The 22,839-nt window shown below is 37.6% G+C and overlaps 1 protein-coding gene across 2 annotated transcripts in view; it reads left to right on the forward strand.

Annotated features, from left to right (window-relative positions):
- The window catches only part of LOC135099870 (V-type proton ATPase 116 kDa subunit a 1-like), a 59,685-nt gene that overhangs the window by 20,294 nt on the left and 16,552 nt on the right, over positions 1-22,839 (forward strand). Inside the window, exons 5-11 of one of the 2 annotated variants that reach the window (XM_064002486.1) lie at positions 3,592-3,677; positions 5,905-6,031; positions 8,641-8,817; positions 10,190-10,402; positions 14,049-14,196; positions 16,918-17,057; positions 19,406-19,542. In XM_064002486.1, coding sequence (XP_063858556.1) covers positions 3,592-3,677; positions 5,905-6,031; positions 8,641-8,817; positions 10,190-10,402; positions 14,049-14,196; positions 16,918-17,057; positions 19,406-19,542 — 1,028 coding nt within the window. The remainder of the gene's footprint in view (positions 1-3,591; positions 3,678-5,904; positions 6,032-8,640; positions 8,818-10,189; positions 10,403-14,048; positions 14,197-16,917; positions 17,058-19,405; positions 19,543-22,839) is intronic. The other variant, XM_064002485.1, reaches the window with a different exon arrangement.

Genomic DNA, 22,839 nt, shown 5'->3' on the forward strand with positions numbered 1-22,839 from the left:
AGATCTTAAACTGCGAATGTTGCAGAAGTTAATGAAGAAAAAGTTGAGGGGGGTGTCAAGACACTTAGGGTCGTCGACGGAAAGGCAGTCCGACCTGGGGACATTTATGGTCCCCTCCCCAGATGGGGACTCCGAGGCTGGTGTAGGAGTCGCCATGATTTTAAAATTTTTTGAGTGAAGGGTGTGTGTGTTATTAGGTGCTTGTAGTTTTGTGGGGAGGAAGAGAGTTGTCTTTAGAGGGCAGGCTGTGACTACCCCCTTGTGTTTGTGAGACACAAAGGGAAACGTTCAGTGAGGTCACAGCTGGGTTTAATGATAAGTTCACAGCACCCCGGTGAACAGTGCTTTAGACCTCACTGGGAGTAATTATCGTTTCGGCAGGTGTCTACTGCCTCCTCCTCAGATAGGAAGTTTACCAAGACAATATGTAGAAGAAAAAAAAAAAATATAGATATATATATATATATATATATATATATATATATATATACATATATATATATATATATATATATATATATATATATATATATATATATATATATATATATATATATATATATATATAATATATATATATTTTTTTTTTTTTTTTTTTTTTTTTTTTTTTTTTTTTTTTTTCATCTCCATATTGTCTCAGTAACCTTCCAATCTGATGTACTTAAAAGTCTAATGAATATGAGTATTATAATATGCCTGACATGCCCTTGGCAGCAACATGGCCATTGGTTTTATAAACCAGATATGTATTTACCTAGTTTATCTAGTTGTATTGTACAGGACATGAGCCAAAGCTCATTTTGTCCTGTCTCCGTAACAATATTTATCCAGTTTTTCTTTAAACATGTGTACACTGTTTGCCACAACCACCACTTCTTTTAAATCATTCCATTTTTCAATAGTTCTAAACGGGGAATCTGTATTTCTTGATGTCACTTGAACATCCACTCTTCTTTATTTTCTTCCCATGCCCCCTCATCTGTCTTTCTCCCTCCTCCATCTGTGGTACCAAGTCATTTCTGTCTATTCTTTCTATATCATTTACTGTTTTGTACATTGTTATCAGGTCTCCTCTTTCTCTTCTCTCTTGTAGTGTTGTAAAAACCATTTCTTCAAGTCTTTCTTTATAGCTTAAGTCTTTCAATTCTGGTACCATCCTCATCACTATCCTCTGTATTCTTTACATTTCCATATATCTTTTTTTCGATTGTGGATCCCAAACTATAGCTGCATATTCCAATTTAGGACATATCATGCTTGTTATAATTTTCTTCATTTCTTTATCCAAATAGTTAAACACCACATTAATGTTTGTTAACAAGCTATATGTAGAGCCAAATATCCCTTTTATGTGTCTTTCAGTTGATAGTCTGTCCTGAATCATTACTCCAAGAGAAATAATAATATATTATTATTTCTCCTCCCATTTTGTACTTCCACGAAGGTCTTTTTACTTTTCCTATTTCCAACATGTGGCATTTTCTGGCATTAAATTCTAGTTTCCATCTTTGGCTCCACACATGTATCTTGTCAATATCTTTTTGTAACTCCTTGCAGTCATTTTCATCCTTTATTGTTTTCATTATTTTTGCATCATCATCAAACAGGTTTATATAACTATTTAGATCATCTGTCATATCATTCACATATATTTGAAACATAATAGGTGCCAATACAGATCCTTGTGGTACCCCATTTGTTACTCTGTGCCAGCTTGAATTAGTGTCTGATTACTTTTCTCATTTCCCTTCCTTGTACATAATCCTCCATCCATCTCAATGTTGCTCTCTTTAGTCCTCCATTCTTTACCTTCCACATAAGGCTTTTGTGGGGAACTTTATCAAATGCTTTTTTTAAGGAAGGGACAGAGCAGCAAACCTGTCGAGACTCCTGAAGTTGTATGGCATCAGATATACACCATGCTTGTAACCCTAACAGTATATGTGCCACCACACTACTACCTACTACTTTTGTGCACTTCCTAGTTTGTGCTTCAAGATTATGTTCAATGGCAATCTGTTTACAGTTTCTCCCTACCATAGTAAGACCCCCATTTCTCCTTGAAAATGCATGAAATTATGTAAGTACATCCTTGGCAGGACTTACCTTATGATGTATAAAAAAAACTGGTCATGACATCCTGAAAAATAAGTAGGGTAAAAACACAATGATAAAGCTGGAGCTCTGTCAGCTCTGACTAAAGATTTAGTACATCAGTATGGAATGCACTAGAGCTTTGCAACCTTTTTTGCCTGACTGTTCAAGAGAAAAAAATGTTTTAGGAGAAAATTATGAAAATTCTGTCAATTTTTCCACCCATGTTAATTCATAACAAAACACTTAGTGTTTGTGTTTTGTGAGCAAGAATGAAGGCAGTCATATTTTTGTGTTCACTGCATAATTCAGATTATCAGATATTTTCAGTTTTGGCACACAGATACTCATACACATAGTGATATGCACACTAACCTATCCTAGCCTTCGCTCAATGTACATAACGTAGCATGTTGTTAACAAACAAACCTGTGTGGCAGCAGTTGTCCTGGAGGATGGCATGTAACAGTGAGAGCCCATTGCACACACAGGTTATATTTGTGTAATTAGAATCAGTTACACTTATGGTGGGTTACTCCATGAATCATCAAAATCATGAAACAAATCCACCAGTCATTAGGGAAGGGCATATGAATAATGTATAGATTTTTTTGCTGTAGTAGAATCATTATCACAGGTGTCAAGGGTTGCCTTTGTCATTGCTAAATTTGATACACTGTGTGTGTGTGTGTGTGTGTGTGAATCTGTCTTTAAAATAAATGACCAAAATTTAGTTAAATTTCACATCTTAATTTGTAGATTTATTTAGTTGCACAGCTTGTGGTTAGGTTTGTGGAACATGAATCTGAGTGAGAGGAAATCGTAAGTTATTTGACATGACTGGGAGAGGCTGAGCCACACCCTGCAGGCAGTTTGTAAGTACCATTGATCTTAGTTCTCTTGACTGTGCTTTGCAAACTGTGAAATGTTTACAGAGGTATCTACCATATGTACTTGAATTTCAGGACTTATTTACCTTTCCTGTGGAAGCAGAGAATTTATTGTTATACTTTGTAAAATTACTGTTAATAAAAGGGTTGAGTTTTATTTATTACATCATATTAGTGTGTCAAGGTAATATTATTAGTGTTGGCATAGGTTTCATCATAAAAGTGGAGTATTTCTTGCATGTGTTTGGTATATTGTATAAAAGTAGCCATATTTCTTTTTTATTCTATAATGAATTGAGGTGTACAGTATAATATGATATTATTACTGTATCCATTCACAAGTCAATAGAATGGGAAATGGAACAAGTAATATAATACACAAGCATAACAGGACAAGTTTGCACAGTATTTAAGTGTGAATTGTTTATAAAAGCCCATGATATTTTCATATGAAAAATTTATGAATAATCAGTAATGAACATTTGTGTCTTCTCAACTTTGCTCTCCCTCTACCCTTGTCGGATACCTCTGTGGACATTGTTGGGCCCCTCCTCTCCCTCCCTGTGGTCTCATGACCCTCTAATGATGATAACTGTTCACTGTTCAGCGAGAGGGTTCAATGGAGTCTGGTGGACAAACAAGTCTTACTCAGAACCTCCTCCCTGAAGATTCCAAAGGACCCATTCAACTTGGGTATGTAGTTATCATGTTTGTAACAATTTAAAGTTTTATTGAATTAATGATTAGCCATGATATTTAAAATATGTCTTTTTTTATTTATTTTGAATGGTTAAATATGTGTTTATGTTATTATATTTTGTTGATAATTCAATTTTTTACAGATATCTGTGCATAACACAAAAAAAAAGTTTTTTTTGCTCAAAAGTATGTGAACATATAACACTTCTTGCTGTTGCATGTAGCTTAAGCTAATAACTAAGTTTCTTATATATATATATATATATATATATATATATATATATATATATATATATATATATATATATATATATATATATATATACACAGAAAAAAAAATCTTTGTTTTTTGTTCAAAAGTATGATGTGAACATATAATGCTTCTTGCTTGCTTCTTGCATGTGGCTTAAGCTAATAACTAAGTTTCTTATATATATATATATATATATATATATATATATATATATATATATATATATATATATATATATATATATATATATATATATATATATATATATATATATATATATATATATATATATATATATATGAGTGAGTTAGGTGCATGGAAATGGGATGGAACCAGTGTTGTGCAGCAGGGATTAACCATCTTTGCTGTCAGGCTCTGTTGCAGATTCCCAGATATGTTATGCACCTAGCTATCACACAGAGTAGTGCAGTAGGAATCAGTCCAATTTCTCTCTCATAGCTGCCTAAAGATGAAAATATGAAGGAATACTTGTGAATATGAATGTCTTTTATGTATGTAAACACATTGCCACAATTAACCCCATTGTTCAGTGTATCAGACAGCCACTGAAAGGACTTCAAGGACCATTGAAGCATAAATTCACTACCCAGATGGTGTAGTGTTTGGTGTTCTTGGCTCACGACGTGGAGTTCTGGGGGTTCAAATCCTTGTCCAAACAGAGATAGAGGATACAAACCCAAGTCTTGAACAGTAACCATCCAGCAGGAGTAGTGCCAGTAGCTCTGTCCTCCTTTGTGTGTGTGTGTGTGTGTGTGTGTGTGTGTGTGTGTGTGTGTGTGTGTGTGTTTGTTGTAACAAAAAAGGGCCACACTGATTCTCTCTCTCTCTCTCTCTCTCTCTCTCTCTCTCTCTCTCTCTCTCTCTCTCTCTCTCTCTCTCTCTCTCTCTCTCTCTCTCTCTCTCTCTCTCTCTCTCTCTCTCTCTCTCTCTCTCTTATAAATCAATGGAATCAATGTAGAATAGATTAATCCATTCCCAGACACCCGTCTGCACTGTCTTCACAGCTTATGACAGACACTCCCACAGCCAAGATGGCTGCTTCACATCTCCAACTCGCAAATTATTTATCCAGAAAGGATGTAATGAATGAACTTAGTGACGTAGAACCCATCAGAAGATACTGTTTAGGCCGATCTAACAAGGGAAGCCTTACAGAGAAACACAGAGAGGAACAACCTACTCACTGCCAAAATGAAGGTGCTCATAACACTTAGACATCTTGCTGCTGGGAAAAGCTACTGGAAAAATGCAGTTGTGCAGTAATGATGGGGTTGGGGGTTATCAAGAGAGTGAGAGAGGCACAGGTAGCTCGGGATTACTCATGAGCACTGAAAACTGTTTGTTTACATTGAAGCTTTTCAACAGATCACATTTACCTTATTTCAAAGATTGAATTACTGTCTTATACTCTGTATCTCTCCTTCACATATATAAAAACGAAGTAGATATTTATAGAAACCATAAATTAGTAATAAACAGCAGCTTTTGCTGTCTCTTAATATTTGAATCAAGTAAATCTGTTCTAGAACTGAATTAGGGTACTGCAACCGAAGGAATAATGAGTTCAAAATTTTGTTAAAAAATTGAATTGTTCAAAAGGGAAACGTTCAGTAACTGAGGTTCTCTCTCTCTCTCTCTCTCTCTCTCTCTCTCTCTCTCTCTCTCTCTCTCTCTCTCTCTCTCTCTCTCTCTCTCTCTCTCTCTCTCTCTCTCTCTTTATATTTATTTATTTATTTATTTATATATTTATTCATTTATTTATTTATTTGTATGTATATAGTGTGTGTGTGTGTGTGTGTGTTTGGTTGTACGAGTATGTGAAAGGCCTGAATTCTTATCAAGTTTTCATTGGCTTTTGTCAGTTTTTTTTTTTTTACTATTATTTGCATTATTACACCATATTTTTCCACATCATTGTTTATTATAAGATACTTTTTCCACTATCAGATTTGTTGCTGGTGTCATTCTGCGTGAGAGAATTCCTGCCTTTGAGCGCATGCTGTGGAGGGCATGCAGAGGAAATGTTTTCCTGCGACAGGCTGAAATTCCTGAACCACTTGAAGATCCTGCAACTGTATGTATGACCACCTTAAGTGTCACATTGTTTTATTAAGTCCACTCATTCTTATTTCTCTTCTATTTAATATTCTCCATCTATCATTTTGTGTTTACAAGGAATGTTTTGGATGAAGGTTTACCAGTCTATGCCTTTTTGAAGAGGATGTAGGACCAGACATACAGATAATAGCCATGTATTTGTATTTTTAATCAAATGTTGTTTTATACTTTGTTATAATACATACATGATTTAGGCCTTAAACAGTCTGAGAGTGAGAGAGAAAAAATATTGCTATATGATTTTTATGAAGACAAAGCTCTTAATTGTCAACTGAGTTAACAGGATGATGACTGCTCTAAAGTTAAGGAGACAAGCCTATGATATCTGTTGCCTAAGAAGGTAGGACAAAATAATTATGAGAATGGTAATGCATAAAGAATAATTTGAATTTATGTATTCCTATTTACATCAAAATAATACTAGAAGATTAAAGAAAACAATGTTAGACCTTTATTGATGATTAACGGGCATGTAAAAAGAGGTGATTACATGAACACTACATAGTTATACCTTGCTTGTAATTTCTATATTTTGTCCCTGTGGTAGGAGAATATATGGTCTGGCTGCCCACTCTGCAGCTAGGTTAGAGGAATACATCCTGCCATTGTAGTATATATGTCATAAAAAAACAACAATAAGGGATATTTTGTACATGCACCTAATATATGTATACCCATCACTCAAAAATTCAAAGTTAAAAATGGTGGCTCCGACACAAGCCTCTGAGTTCTCATCTGGGGAGGGAACCACAAATGTCCTCAAGTTGGACTGCTCTTCTGCTGTCAACCCAAAGTATCTTGACACCCACTCAATTTTTTCTACATTAACTTTTGCAGTATTCACATCCTTAGGTCTAATGTTCAGTCTGTGGAACATAACCTCTCCTCTTAGTACTAAACCTCATTTCCTTTTTCTCACCAAAACACAGATGTCAGAGCCTACTAACAGTAGCTCCTTCTCTGTTCCTTCCTACCTTCTTTATCATCACTTTCAATAAAAACCTGGAGGTTGCGTCTATGTGCACAAAGACAACTTGCTGTCACGCTCATGCTCTTGAGTCTTTTGAACTTTCTACCATCTGGCTGTGACTTAAAAATCACTTTCAAACTAAGTTAATCTAAAAAATACTCTCAAACTAAATTAATCTGTGCTATATACCCCTCACCAAACTCCTCCAACTATAGAAAATTCTTTGACTATTCAACTTACAAAGTGAACTCTCTTCTCCTTTCATTGAGGTCTCCATTCTTGGAGACTTCAATGTTCACCTCCAGCTTTGGCTTTCCTCTCCCTTCACTGACCATCCTGGTGAACTTTGCTATCTTCCACAACCTAGAGCAACTAGTGCAACACCCTACTTCTTTCTATTCCTGACTGTCTTTGAGATACACCCAACATTTTTTATGTTTTACTGATCTTTAATCCTTCTGTTTATTGTCATTCTGTCTTCTTCATTGGACTCTTCAGACCACAACCTCATATCTGTATCTTGCTTTATTGCTCCAGTTTCTCCTCAGGATCTCCAGAGTGGAGGCACCTTTGGTGTTTTGTCTCTGCTAATTGGGGGGGACCTGAAGAGACATTCTGACTTCCCATGGAATGACTACTACTTCCATGTCATTGACCTGTCTCTGTGTGCTGAACACATACCAGAGGTGATTGTATCTGACATGGAGGTGTACATTCTTTGCTCTTTCTCTTGCCCTAAACCATCTAAATGTTGGTTTAACTCTTAAAGGACCAGAGGCAGCTATAGCTGCTTTATCAGGCAAGGAGATGGTTGTCACTGCTATGCAATTTTTACACCAAATTAGCAACTTTTTGTCAATTTTTGTAGTTCAGTCTTTGATAATACTGCCACTTAGGCTAATCTCTCAGTCTCTGCCCCTCTCTCACTGTGGTTAAACCCAGTAATAGTGATTCTAATGAATCAGATCCTTGCCCACTCCCTGCCCTCAGACCTCAGTGCCAAATGTATTACCCGCTCACACTCAACCATTTGCTGCCCCTTTGTTAGTGAGAGTGCATTAGGGTGAGAACTCAATAGAACTATTTGGCATGCATGAAGAGAGCTCAGGGAACCCATTTTCATTAGGCACTAGCCACATCCAGTCTGGAGAAATGAATACATGGTAGACAGAGACACTCCCTCCAAAAAGTCTCTCCTTTTCAACTTGCTATCTCTCCATAACCACTGCACATCTGGATGGCATCATTACAAAGAGGAAGACCTGATATTCAGTACAAAGTCTATTTCATTCACTCTTCCATTGCAGGATAAGTTTAATGTGTATGTGAATACAGCCTGTTTAGCTCTGGAGGGCCTATCCTAGTGGGATGAAAATCACCACCACTGCTGGTCCTTTAGGAGTTAACTTTGCCTACTTCCATGCTAGACACAATAGAGATGATCAATAAACAGTACCTGAACCTTCTATCTCCTGAAACCCTCATGCAGTTCAGCATTTACAGGAATAGACTGTGTGATTTACATGGTTTACACATTATGAATAGATCTTTTGTTGAGATAATAAGTCTACAAGTCAGTTTTCATGTCTTTTCAGGGTGAGCAAGTTTACAAGTCAGTATTCATCATATTCTTTCAAGGAGACCATTTGAAGATGAGGGTGAAAAAGATTTGTGAAGGCTTCCGGGCTACCATGTACCCATGCCCTGAGGCCCCTGCAGATCGACGGGAAATGGCTATGGGAGTAAAAACACGTCTTGATGATTTAAACACTGTGAGTTTATTGATAGATAAAAATGCCCTTAACATTATAATTAATTTGCATCATTAATATTGATTACAGTGTAATTCATTGTAAGGTATGGAGAAGACAACCATCTAATCATTGCTGTCACCTCCATTTTGAGATTCAATTTTATTGTTTATATGAACTTCCTTTAGCATCATAACTCTAAATCTGATACATAGTGTGCAGGTTGTTGGAGAAATGCTATTTCTCTCTCTCTCTCTCTCTCTCTCTCTCTCTCTCTCTCTCTCTCTCTCTCTCTCTCTCTCTCTCTCTCTCTCTCTCTCTCTCTCTCTCTCTCTCTCTCTCTCTCTCTCTCTCTCTCTCTCTCTCTCTCTCTCTCTCTCTCTCTCTCTCTCTCTCTCTCTCTCTCTCTCTGAAACTAATGAGAAATATCTAAAATTATGTTTTTATGTTAGAAGTTTTGAGGTGAGTATATTCAAAAGAAGTGGATGAACTGTGTGAAGAGAGGACTGATTGAGAGAGGAACAATTGTGCAGCAAGCAAGAATGATTGTGCTTGATAAAACTGAATGGCAGTCTCATTGATCCCTGGGAGGGGATGCAGACACATCTGGCAGGGTCCATTGGTGTATGGGCCCAGTTAGGTTGTGGAGCACTCTGTAAGAAATACCCTGCTGTGGTCTAAGGATTGGAATAGGTGCTGGGGTAGGGAACAATCAAATTGGGAAGTGACAGTGTATGCTATCAGGCCATGCTGCTTTGTACTACCTTAGTTCCTGGGATGTAGTAGGGTTGTCCATGAGACTATCACTTTTCACTATGAGCCATTGGGGTTAAGGGTGTGAATGATGTGTGTTTGAGTGTGTTGCTTTGTCTGGGTCATCCTGTGTGTAATTGCTGAACTGGTATATAGATAGATAGATATTTAAAAGCTGGTTCTCTCAGACATGGATATACATACTTTACACACTTTATTTAAATCTAAGGAATGACACCTGAGTCGGTTTATTAGATCAAGTCATCATGAGATCATTTTGACAACCATCTATTTTTTTGGTGCATCATGAGATGCACCAAAAGTGTTTATTTATAGAAAGCATTAGAAACTTAGCAGCCCAAACCTCTTTTGTCTGGGATCCTTTACAAATATGTCTTAACACTTCATCTCCTTTCCATCCTTTACATATTCAGTTGAGTTGGCACTACTGATATCTCTTGTTTTTTTTTTTATGCCTGAGTGGTTAGCATGCCCAGATCATAACCAAGAGGTCCTGTTCACATTCTGAATCAGGTGGAGACAAAATTAGTTTTTTTTCTTTTTTAACTATGAAGTGTCAATTATATTCATCATGGCTGGTGATGTCCTTCATGAACTACTGTCTTTTTCCACTATATAGGTGCTGAGTCAGACTCAGGATCACCGCCACCGAGTGCTGGTCTCTGCAGCACGTAACATTCGGGCATGGATGATGAAAGTGTGGAAGATAAAAAGTATCTACCACACACTCAACATGTTCAATCTGGATGTAATTCAGAATGGCCTGATCGCAGAGTGCTGGATTCCTGTTGCCAACTTGGAGGATGTTCAGCTGGCTCTGAGGAGAGGCACAGTAAGTTATTACCTGTGATGATTGGTAGGAAGACCATTGCCCAAAATTGTGATAATTTACACTGCTTGTTTTCTTTGCAGTGGATTAGATATGCCTCCTGAAGGCAATTCAGGTGCAGTTTCAATGATATGTCTTAAAACTTCATCTCCTTTCCATCCTTTACATATTCACTTGAGATGGCACTACTCAAGAACTGTCCATGAATTTTTCATTTTTTTTTTTTATTTATTTATTTATTTTTTTTTTTTTTTATTTTTTTTTATTTTTTTTTTTGTAGGAAGGACACTGGCCAAGGGCAACAAAAGTCCAATAAAAAAAAAATGCTCACTGAAATGCCAGTCCCATAAAAGGGTCAAAGCAGTAGTCAAAAATTGATGAATAAGTGTCTTGAAACCTCCCTCTTGAAGGAATTCAAGTCATAGGAGGGTGGAAATACAGAAGCAGGTACGGAGTTTCAGAGTTTACCAGAGAAAGGAATGAATGATTGAGAATACTGGTTAACTCTTGTGTTAGAGAGGTGGACAGAATAGGGGTGAGAGAAAGAAGAAAGTCTTCTGCAGCGAGGCCACGGGAGGAGGGGAGGCATGCAGTTAGAAAGATCAAAAGAGCAGTTAGCATGAAAATAGCAGTAGAAGACAGCTAGAGATGCAACATTGTGGTGGTGAGAGAGAGGCTGAAGACAGTCAGTTAGAGGAGAGGAGTTGATGAGACGAAAAGCTTTTGATTTACCCTGTCTAGAAGAGCAGTATGAATGGAACCCCCCCCAGACATGTGAAGCATACTCCATACATGGATGGATAAAGCCCTTGTACAGAGTTAGCAGCTGGGGGGGTGAGAAAAACTGGCGGAGACGTCTCAGAACGCCTAACTTCATAGAAGCTGTTTTAGCTAGAGATGAAATGTGAAGTTTTCAGTTCAGATTATAAGTAAAGGACAGACTGAGGATATTCAGTGTAGAAGAGGGGGACAGTTGAGTGTCATTGAAGAAGAGGGGATAGTTGTCTGGAAGGTTGTGTCGAGTTGATAGATGGAGGAATTGAGTTTTTGAGGCATTGAACAATACCAAGTTTGCTCTGCCCCAATCAGAAATTTTAGAAAAATCAGAAGTCAAGCATTCTGTGGCTTCTCTGCGTGAAATGTTTACCTCCTGAAGGGTTGGACGTCTATGAAAAGACGTGGAAAAATGCAGGGTGGTATCATCAGCGTAGGAGTGGATAGGACAAGAAGTTTGGTTTAGAAGATCATTAATGAATAATAAGAAAAGAGTGGGTGACAGGACAGAACCCTGAGGAACACCACTGTTAATAGATTTAGGAGAAGAACAGTGACCGTCTACCACAGCAGCAATAGATCGGTCAGAAAGGAAACTTGAGATGAAGTTACAGAGAGAAGGATAGAAACCGTAGGAGGGTAGTTTGGAAATCAAAGCTTTGTGCCAGACTCTATCAAAAGCTTTTGATATGTCCAAGGCAACAGCAAAAGTTTCACCAAAATCTCTAAAAGAGGATGACCAAGACTCAGTAAGGAAAGCCAGATGATCACCAGTAGAGCGGCCTTGACAGAACCCATACTGGCGATCAGAGCGCAGTACGGGTTGTGAAGTGATAGATGTTTAAGAATCTTCCTGTTGAGGATAGATTCAAAAACTTTAGATAGACAGGAAATTAAAGCAATAGGATGGTAGTTTGAGGGATTAGAATGGTCACCATTTTTAGGAACAGGTTGAATGTAAGCAAACTTCCAGCAAGAAGGAAAGGTAGATGTTGACAGACAGAACTGAAAGAGTTTGGCTAGATAAGGTGCAAGCACGGAGGCACAGTTTCGGAGAACAATAGGAGGGACCCCATCAGGTCCATAAGCCTTCCATGGGTTCAGGCCAGCAAGGGCATGGAAAACATCATTGTGAAGAATTTTGATAGGTGGCATGAAGTAGTAAGAGGGTGGAGGGGAGGGAGGAACAAGTTCAGAATCATCCAAGGTAGAGTTTTTAGCAAAGGTTTGAGCAAAGAGTTCAGCTTTAGAAATAGATGTGATAACAGTGGAGCCATCTGGGTGAAATAAAGGAGGGAAAGAAGAAGAAGCAAAGTTATTAGAGATATTTTTGGCTAGATGCCAGAAGTCACGAGGGGAGTTAGATCTTGAAAGGTTTTGACACTCTGGTAATGAAGGAGTTTTGGCTAGTTAGAGAACAGACTTGGCATGGTTCCAGGCAGAAATATAAAGTGCATGAGATTCTGGTGATGGAAGGCTTAAGTACCTTTTGTGGGCCACCTCTCTATCATGTATAGCACGAGAACAAGCTGTGTTAAACCAAGGTTTAGAAGGTTTAGGACGAGAAAAAGAGTGAGGAATGTACGCCTACATGCCAGACACTATCACCTCTGTTATGCGCTCAGCACACAAAGACGGGTCTCTGACACGGAAGTAGTAATCATTCCAGGGAAAATCAGCAAAATACCTCCTCAGGTCCTCCCAACTAGCAGAGGCAAATTGCCAGAGGCACCTTCACTTGGGGGGATCCTGAGGAGGGATTGGAGCAACAGGACAAGATACAGATATGAGATTGTGATCGGAGGAGCCCAATGGAGAAGAAAGGGTGACAGCATAAGCAGAAGGATTAGAGATCAGGAAAAGGTCAAGAATGTTGGGTGTATCTCCAAGACGGTCAGGAATATGAGTAGGGTATTGCACCAATTGCTCTAGGTCATGGAGGATAGCAAAGTTGAAGGCTAGTTCACCAGGATGGTCAGTGAAGGGAGAGGAAAGCCAAAGCTGGAGGTGAACATTGAAGTCTCCAAGAATGGAGATGTCTGCAAAAGGGAAGAGGGTCAGAATGTGCTCCACTTTGGAAGTTAAGTAGTCAAGGAATTTCTTATAGTCAGAGGAGTTAGGTGAAAGGTATACAGCACAGATAAATTTAGTTTGAGAGTGACTCTGTAGTCGTAGCCAGATGGTGGAAAACTAGGAAGATTCAAGAGCGTGGGCACTAGAGCAGGTTAATTCATTGCACACATAAACGCAGCATCCAGCTTTGGATCAAAAATGAGGATAGAGAAGTATGAGGGAACAGAAAAGGGGCTACTGTCATTTGCCTCAGACGCCTGAGTTTCAGTGTGGAAAAGATGAAAAGGTTTAGAAGAGGAGAGGTGGTGTTCTACAGATTGAAAATTAGATCTTAGACTGTGAATGTTGCAGAAGTTAATGAAGAAAAAGTTGAGGGGGGTGTCAAGACACTTAGGGTCATCAACAGAAAGGCAGTCTGACCTGGAGATATTTATGGTCCCCTCCCCAGATGAAGACTCTAAGGCTGGTGTAGGAGTCGCCATGATGATTTTAAAATTTTTGCATGAAGGGTGTGTGTGTTATTAGGTGCTTGTAGTTTTGTGTGGAGGAAGAGAGTTGTCTTTAGAGGGCAGGCTGTGACTGCCCCCTTGTGTTGTGAGACACAAAGGGAAACGTTCAGTGAGGTCACAACTGGGTTTAATGATAAGTTCATGACACCCCCTGAACAGTGCTTTAGACCTCACTGGGAGTAATTATCGTTTCAGCAGGTGTCTACTGCATACAGTTTTTCATCCTTTCCCAGGTATTTCTCTGTAGCTCTTATTTTTATGTCAGATCTTGAAATTGGTATTTTAATTTTCAGGAAAAAAGTGGGAGCCTGCCTGCCATCCTCAATAGACTCAGCACTCAAGAGGCTCCCCCAACTTTTCACCGTACCAACAAATTTACTAAGGCTTTTCAGGCTTTAATTGATTCCTATGGAGTAGCTACTTACAGAGAAATCAATCCAGGTTTGTTGAAAACATTTTTTTTGCATGATTGATCATGCTCATTAGGTTATTACCCTTTATCAGTTATTATATAACTTGATTTATGTACTAGTTAGACTTTAAGATAGTTCAAACTTATATATGTATCAGAAGTTGATTGTGTTACGAAACCATTATCTTCCACAAAATAAGTACTTAACTTTTTATTTTGTTATGTACTAATGTCTTAATCACTAAGCTACATGTATTACCATGTGAAGTGAAAGAATAGCTTATTGCCATTAAAGATTGTGTACAGTTGCAACAATTTTTATGAATCTTTATGAATAATTATCATGACAAATTAATCCTTTCATTATTCACCGAAATCAACCCTTTCAATATTTGCCTGTATTTATTTGCCTGTATTAGAAAACATATCTGATGGTCAATGATAGAAAGATGCAAGTAAAAGTATCATGTTTAAGTTGTTTAAAAATTAGAATATTCATCAGGAATTATGGTTTTGAAAATTATGTAGATACTCATACTAGTATAATTTTTCCTTTACTGTATTAGTGTTTAAGCCTTGACTGAACAGGACACTTGTGACCTTTTACAGTTATCAAAAGCAGGTTTTTGTGCCTGTATGCAGGCACTAGTGTTACTTGAATGTGACTCTTGTATGATGCAGATGCTTGTCCTTCAGAACACTCAGTTGTAGAATATATATATATATATATATATATATATATATATATATATATATATATATATATATATATGTGTGTGTGTGTGTGTGTGTGTGTGTGTGTGTGTGTGTGTGTGTGTGTGTGTGTGTGTGTGTGTGTGTGTGTGTTTTGTTATGTAGGGCGTAAGTAATGGGGAAGTAAGAAGTGAGAAGTAAGAATGAAGAAGGAAGGACGAGAAGGAAGACGAGAGAGAGAAGGGGGAAGCGGCTAAGAGCAGAAGTGGGTTGCCTGCTGCGCGATGGGTCTTTGCCCTGCTCTCGTAGTTACATTAAAAGTTTAATATCCTCCACCCAGTCTCCTTCCCCTATTATTTAATTTCAGTACTTTTCCTTTATTCTCTCATGTTGAGCCTCACATAGTTTATAGTAGAAGAGTTGCTCTTGACAATAACATAATCAGTATTCCTCCAGGCCCTTTTGTTCTGTCACAAGACTTTTCAAAAAGTAAATGTTTCACTGTGCCTACTTGCAGCCTGCTATGAGTGCAAGTGTGAGGTGGGTCAGGTGGGGTGGGATCTCTTCCCATTCCTCCCCCTCTCCACTGGCATGAGTCATCACCTGAGACAAAGCTCCAAGCCATGTTCTTGCACTCCAGTCAGTCACAGTTCGTAGCTTTGACAATACAGATGTATCCTGGTAGGCAGCATTTTCTGAGGAGACTGGGTGGGATATAGCTAGAAGGGCCACTTGCTTTAAGGGGTATTTGAATAACTTACTGCAGTATGGCCCTGCTTATTATATGCTTAGTGTTAGGTGTTTCCATCAGTTTGCCTGTGAGTGCATTACCTTGCAAGGCACTCTGTGTATATTACAACGTGACTCCTCGTCTCCTCAAGAGTCGAGTACCTGGTGACAGTGAGCAGTCAGGGACCCTCCTGTTTATTTTGTAGGCCATTTGTCTGCATATATTGTGTTTGTTACATGCTACTGCAATGCATGGCTCCATTATAGAGTCTGCACATAGAGGATCACTGTACTGTTACATGCTACTGTAATACATGGCTCCATTAAAGAGTCTGCACGTAGAGGATCATTGTACACTGCTGTGCATTAGTTTATCTTTCTTCCCTGGGCTGTGTCTTTCCAGAAAAGGGGCAGAGCTTGTTACCTGGGAAGTTTTATATGATATTGCACAGCAGAGGGAGATAGTTTTCTTCAGAAGAGGGTTGATATTGTCTTGTAGTTCATGAGGGTGGTATTCTGTAGAAAACTATAACTTTTATATGTGTTTGTCACTTGTTGTGATTGTCCCTTCCTGGAACTTGGCTGTTGATTCTTTCCCTGCTGTTGGAGTGGTTTGGCAGTTGTAATATTACCTTTCTTGTGGGTAGATGTGACCTTATTAGTATAACTTGGTGTTAGGACTCTGTGTAGAGGGTGCAAGAGTCAAAAGAGGTGTAATAATATTATATATATATATATATATATATATATATATATATATATATATATATATATATATATATATATATATATATATATATATATATATATATATATATATATTATGTGTGTGTGTGTGTGTGTGTGTGTGTGTGTGTGTTTACAGGGTGTCCTGCTAGTTCAGTTACATACTTCAGGATATGATAGTTCAAGTAATTCTAAGTTGAAAATAGCCTATACACATATGCTGTGTTTTGCCTTATTTTGTGAGAAATTAGTGTTTAAGTGGTGTGTTGCAGGAGCCACTTACCTGGGTGGGCCTCCACCTCCCTCCCTCCTTCCCTCCTCAGCTCACTACATACTTGAGTGGCACCATACAGCATAAAATGATAATTTTTTTTTTTTGTGTACAATCTACACAGTCAGATCCATACAGGAAACAGCAAATGACAGATTAGTTTTTTGTTTTCTTCAGGGAGATAATGGTATAGGCTTTAATGTTTATTCACTACTGATATATCAACATAGTAAATTTTATTGTTGCATGCTAAAAATATTTGTAGAATTCATACTAACTAAGAATAATTTATTGAATGTTCATATTCTGATTGAGATGTTTCTTTCCACAGCACCATATACAATCATCACATTTCCCTTCCTGTTTGCTATAATGTTTGGTGACCTTGGCCATGGCATCATTATGGCACTCTTTGGGGCATGGATGGTATGGCGGGAGAAACCCCTGTCAGCAAAGAAGACTGATAATGAGGTATGATATTGCTGTGAAAAAGAAAAGAAAAAAATAATAATAATAATTAGTAAAGATAAGTAAATCGAGTGTCTTTGTGAAGTTATATAGACAAAAAATACAAGAGAATATCAAACATATACAGCAGGATCCAAAAAAAGTGCAAGACTGGGAGACACATGAACTTAGACTTTTCAAAATCATGCTCTTTGATACTTGTAAACTATGAGAAATTTATTTTTATGAATGGTCAAGGCTCAAGTGTTTCACCCATGTATTTCTTTGTAAGTAGCCTAATTCATACTTATATAATCAATTGGGATGTTCAGTATGGTCTGGAAAAACTGCCAGATTCACCAGCCAACTGGCTTTTACACATAAAAGGCAGTCAGCTGGAAAAAAATCTTTACGTCATTTGTTTATCAAACCAACTAATTAGATATGAGGAACATTTTTAGCTGCCATCATCAAGCAAAGAACAAGAAATATGGCAAAACAAGCAAAATACTATGCACATTATCTCAGGTCTGGGATGTAACGTCACCTTGGGACAAATACTATTTTTTTTTCCTCTCTGTATGACCTTACTTTATCCATTTAAGTTATACAGTTAACATACCCAAATAGAAATCCTGGTACGTATGAAAGAAACAACCATCTTTTGATGCCAGATCTTAGCAGGACACTGGTGAAGATTGTCTGTTGACATTGAATCCTAATGCCTTCCCTGAGTTGCTGCTTGTCTGTTTACATCCTTTCTCCCAATGTCTTCTGAGTTGCCACTTTCTTCTTTTGAAATACAATCCATCTTTTCACACCTTGGTTCTTCTTTCCTGATATGTTTGTGCAGTCAACCACAACACATGTGTTTTACAACAGTACTACAAACTTATATCTCCCACCTCAGGTTTGTTTGGTGTTTTGGAGAAGTCAGCATGCTTGATATCAGCCGGGCCTTTCATTTCCACATGATTTCAGTTGTCACAATATCCTGTCAGTACAAATAATACTTGCTTGACTCTTTTGAGGATTTGGCAGATAAAACATTAGTCCCTGTAGAAACCGATGGAAAATATTTCAAACTAAATATGTAGCAGGAGATTGGAAATAAATGTGAAAACACTGAGATCCTAGTTGCGAGTATCTAGCTTATAGTAACTGTTCTGTAGAATGTGCATCACCAGATCCCATGTATACTGTTAGCATAAACATTTAGGATCAATGTTTTGTAGTATTAAAGTACAGTGCATCAAGATATATCATGAGAGGGAGTTTGTAATGTGCTTCTCTAGAGAACTGTGGGAGCATTGACCAACCCCTACATTAAAACAGCCAGCGATCACCAGCAACTCAGTTCATAGTAAATGCCCCAATTACTGACCAATCTGATCTTCTCTCGTTTCCCCCAAATATGACTTAATAATCCTTGTATTTTTTATTTCTTTTCTATCTGTCTATGTTTTGACCTATCAAGACAGACACAAAAAGAGAGGGATACATCTAGTCCCTGCAAATGTTGATGGTTGACTAATATATATATATATATATATATATATATATATATATATATATATATATATATATATATATATATATATATATATATATATTGGGCATATCTCCAAGGTGGTCAGGGATGTGGTTATGGTGCTGCTCTGATATACACATAAAAGAGTAAGATATATGTTGTTGGTGCAAGTAGATAGTTCCATTTTAATATGACATTACATAACATTTAGATTATGTGAGGGGGAAGGATGAATGGTAAGATTGTGCAAGAATAACATATATGAAGAATAGCTGGTTAAAATAGCAAACATGGCTGATCTCTTGAAGAGTTTTAAGTCACAACTAATATAATACATTGATAATAGATTGGTAAATAAAATTTCTCATGGAAATGAGTTGTATTGTGTGCATTTTTCAAATTCTCCAGCAAGTAAAAGATTTTTATGTTAAGAACTTAGTGTTCATAGTTATATATACTTATATTTTGAACATTAGAGTAGTCTTTCAATTTATTATATACTTTATACAATGGGATGCTGCTTTCAGATTTTGTTTGAAGAACCTTTTCCAGTCAAGAACATTGCTAGAAAGTTCCCACTTCTGTGTTATCAAATTTATCAAATAACGTCAGTATAGTTTTCTGTTGTCAACTTCACCAACATAAGTTACAAATTCATCATATGGGAAAATATTTAAAGTATGTAATTTATATATATACATATACCATACGTTAGTAATGGATTTGCATACCTAGCATTCAGAATGTAGGGAACTGTATATAAGTTTATATTATAAGTGTTAAATTATTTAAACAAAATTACCTGCATAAATCATAACTAATAATGTACTTTCTCTTCTAGATTTGGAACATATTCTTCGGAGGTCGTTACATTATCTTCCTCATGGGAGTTTTCTCCATGTACACAGGACTCATTTATAATGACCTGTTTTCCAAGTCTCTCAATATATTTGGGTCATCATGGCATGCAAACTACAAGTTGGTATTTCTAATGTTATGTTATTTAACACATAAATAGTTATTGATTGTAGTAGTTTCAAATGCATTTCAATATTAACATCCTTGTTGTGCACTGCAGTTCTTGCATTAGCAATCATTTGGTTAAGTATGGTATTGAAAATCACAAAATGTGGAGTACATTATATACATCAAATACATAAGAAAATATATTATTGAGATTAGAGCAGTGTCTTATGAGAAAGTAGTGTATAATATGGAGACTCACCTTCAGTCCAGAAGGTTGTAGAGTTTTTTTTTTTTTTTTTTTTTTTTTTTTTTTTTTTTTTTTTTTTTTTTTTTTTTAGCTCCCAATGAAAAATGGTCTTGGGCATGCTCATGAGAAATTAGTTTTAGTATCTCCAGTACCTTTTGCCTCAGAACAGCATATTGGTTAGAGAGAGGAAGAAATCATTTTTTGTGCATATATATATATATATATATATATATATATATATATATATATATATATATATATATATATATATATATATATATATATATATGCATGTGTGTGTATGTGTGTGTGTATTTACCTAGTTGTACTGTACAGGGCACAAGCCAACACTCATTTTGTCTTCATATCCATATTTAACCAGTTTCTCTTTAAACATGTTTGCCACAACCACCACTTCCTTCAAATCACTCCAGGTTTCAGTAGTTCAATATGGGAAGCTTTATTTCTTGATGGCAGTCAGACATTCACTCTTCTTTATTTTCTTCCCATGCTCCCACGTACATTTTTCCCTCCTCCATACGTAGTACCAAGTCATTTCTGTCTGTTCTTTCTATATTGTTTACTAATTTGTACATTGTTATCAGGCCTCTTTCTCTTCTCTCTTGTAGTGTTGGTAATCCCATCTCTTTAAGTCTTTTTCACAGCTTAAGTCTTTCAATTCTGGTACCACCAGCGAGTTGCCTCCTGCCATGCCAGTCTTGACAAAACTGGCTTTTAGGTCTAAGGAAGTCATGAGACTACTTTTAGCACTCGACTCCCATGGCGGCACGGATCCGCTTGGGATGTTTCCTATGTTTCTGAAGGAAACAGCTGCAGTTCTTGCTCCCAAACTGAGTGCAGTCTTCAGACGCCCAATCCTGACCGGTAGTTTCCCCATGTGCTGGAGAAATGCGAACATCACAGCGATCCCTAAAGGCTCTCCATCATCTGATGCCAGCAACTATAGACCAATCTCTATCACGCCGTTACTTTCTAAGATCTTTGAACATGTTATTTCTGGTCGTCTCTCTCGTTACCTTGAACACTCTCATTTGATACCAGCTAATCAGTTTGCTTATCGGAAGAACCTAGGGACTACGGATGCGCTACTCACTATCTCTCATAAGATTCAGCAAGCTCTTGACTGTGGGCATGAAGCCAGGGTAGTCCAACTTGATTTCTCTGCAGCTTTTGACCGAGTCAACCATGCTGGTCTTCTCAGGAAGCTGCAATCTTTTGGTGTCGGTGGCCCGGTACTGTCCATCTTGACTCAATTTTTGACCCACCGCACCCACCGTGTGTGCGTTGATAGTTGCTACAGTGACTGGTACAGCGTCCACTCAGGTGTTCCCCAGGGTAGCGTACTGGGACCTCTGCTGTTCAATGTCTACACTTCCGATCTACTACAAATCACTAGCAATCCTATTTACGGATATGCAGATGATGTGACACTTGTTGCTACTGTTGAGTCACCGAATTCACGTCTTGATGTTAGTACATCCCTGAATGAGGATCTCAGACGTATATCTGACTGGTGTCACACCTGGAACATGAAACTGAATGCATCAAAATCAAAATGCTTGTGTATTTCACGCTCTCGCACGCTAAATCCCCTTCACGGCCCTCTGCTTGTTGATGGCGCGCCTCTGACAGTATGTGATGAGCTTGATATTTTGGGTGTCAGATTCGACTCAAAACTGTCGTTTGAACGGCACATCAGGCGTCTTGTCAGTTCTGCCTCGCAAAAGCTTGGCGTTGTGAGGAAGGCTTACCGGATTTTTGGTGACCAGTCTATCTCTGCCAGCTGCTTCCGGTGTTTTATTCTTCCACTGCTGGAGTATTGTGCTCCTGTGTGGTCTTCCGCAGCTGTGTCCCACCTCCGTCTCATTGACAGAGTTGTCTCCTCCGCTAGGTTCCTCTGTGGTGACGAAGCAGCTTGGGATCTTGGTCACCGACGCAATGTCAGCAGTGTCTGCATGCTATATAAGATCCATGCCAACCAGCTTCACCCGCTGAATGCCTCCATCCCAAATGCATTTGTGCCCTCCAGAAACACTCGACTTGCGTCAAATTCACATGCGCGCTGCTTACAGCAGGTTAGGTGTCACACCAGTCAGTTTCAGCGAAGCTTTGTTCCTTGTGCTGTAAGACTTTGGAACATGCTTGACGAGGGCACATGCACTGCGAGTGATGTGCAAAAATTCAAGTCTGCTTCGAACAAAATCTTGAAGAGTCTAGTCAATTAAACTCTGGTTGCTTTTGCAGCTATACCTGTGATAAATTATGCAACTATACCTGTGATTTTATACCATCAAGTTTTAAGTAGTTATACTACATTTACTCGTGTTGTCTGACATATATTAAATAAGTCAGAATTGTTGATTTTTTTTTTGTTGAATTTTTTTGTGAGTTTTAATAATTCTCAGTTCGTTGAGGCGTTCTTTATAATTGTTTAACCTATTTTCTCCTCCTGCTCTGATTTCATCCTACTATTGTGCTAATTGCTTTTCCTTCCTTCTTTCTACGGTCAAGGTGGGTGGGGGTTGTCATCTGGCAACTTATAGCGCTTGCGCTCGTCCCACTCTGCCTTCTCCGTTATGTTTAATAATAATAATAATAATAATCTTTGTCAATTATCCTCTGTATTTTTTCCAGTTTTTTTTTTTTTTTTTTTTTTTTTTTTTTTTGAGCTCAAACTACTGCTGCATATTCCAATTTAGGACTTATCATGTTTGTTATAATTTTCTTCATCATTTCTTTATCCAAATAGTTAAACGCCATCCTAATGTTTGTAAACAAGCTATACATACGAGTAGAGCCGAATATCCCATTTATGTGCCTTTCAGGTGATAGTGTGCCCTGAATAATTACTCCCAATTCTTTTTCTTCATTACTTTTCATTGTTATTTCTTTTCCCATTTTGTAATGCCATGAAGGTCTCTTTTTACTATTTCCTATTTCCAACACTTGGCATTTTCTGGCATTAAATTCTAATTTCTATCTTTGGCTCCATGCATGTATCTTGTCAATATCCTTTTGCAACTCCTTGCAGTCATTTTCAC

Source organism: Scylla paramamosain, chromosome 4 (genome assembly GCF_035594125.1).
Source record: "Scylla paramamosain isolate STU-SP2022 chromosome 4, ASM3559412v1, whole genome shotgun sequence".
NCBI lineage: Eukaryota > Metazoa > Arthropoda > Malacostraca > Decapoda > Portunidae > Scylla > Scylla paramamosain.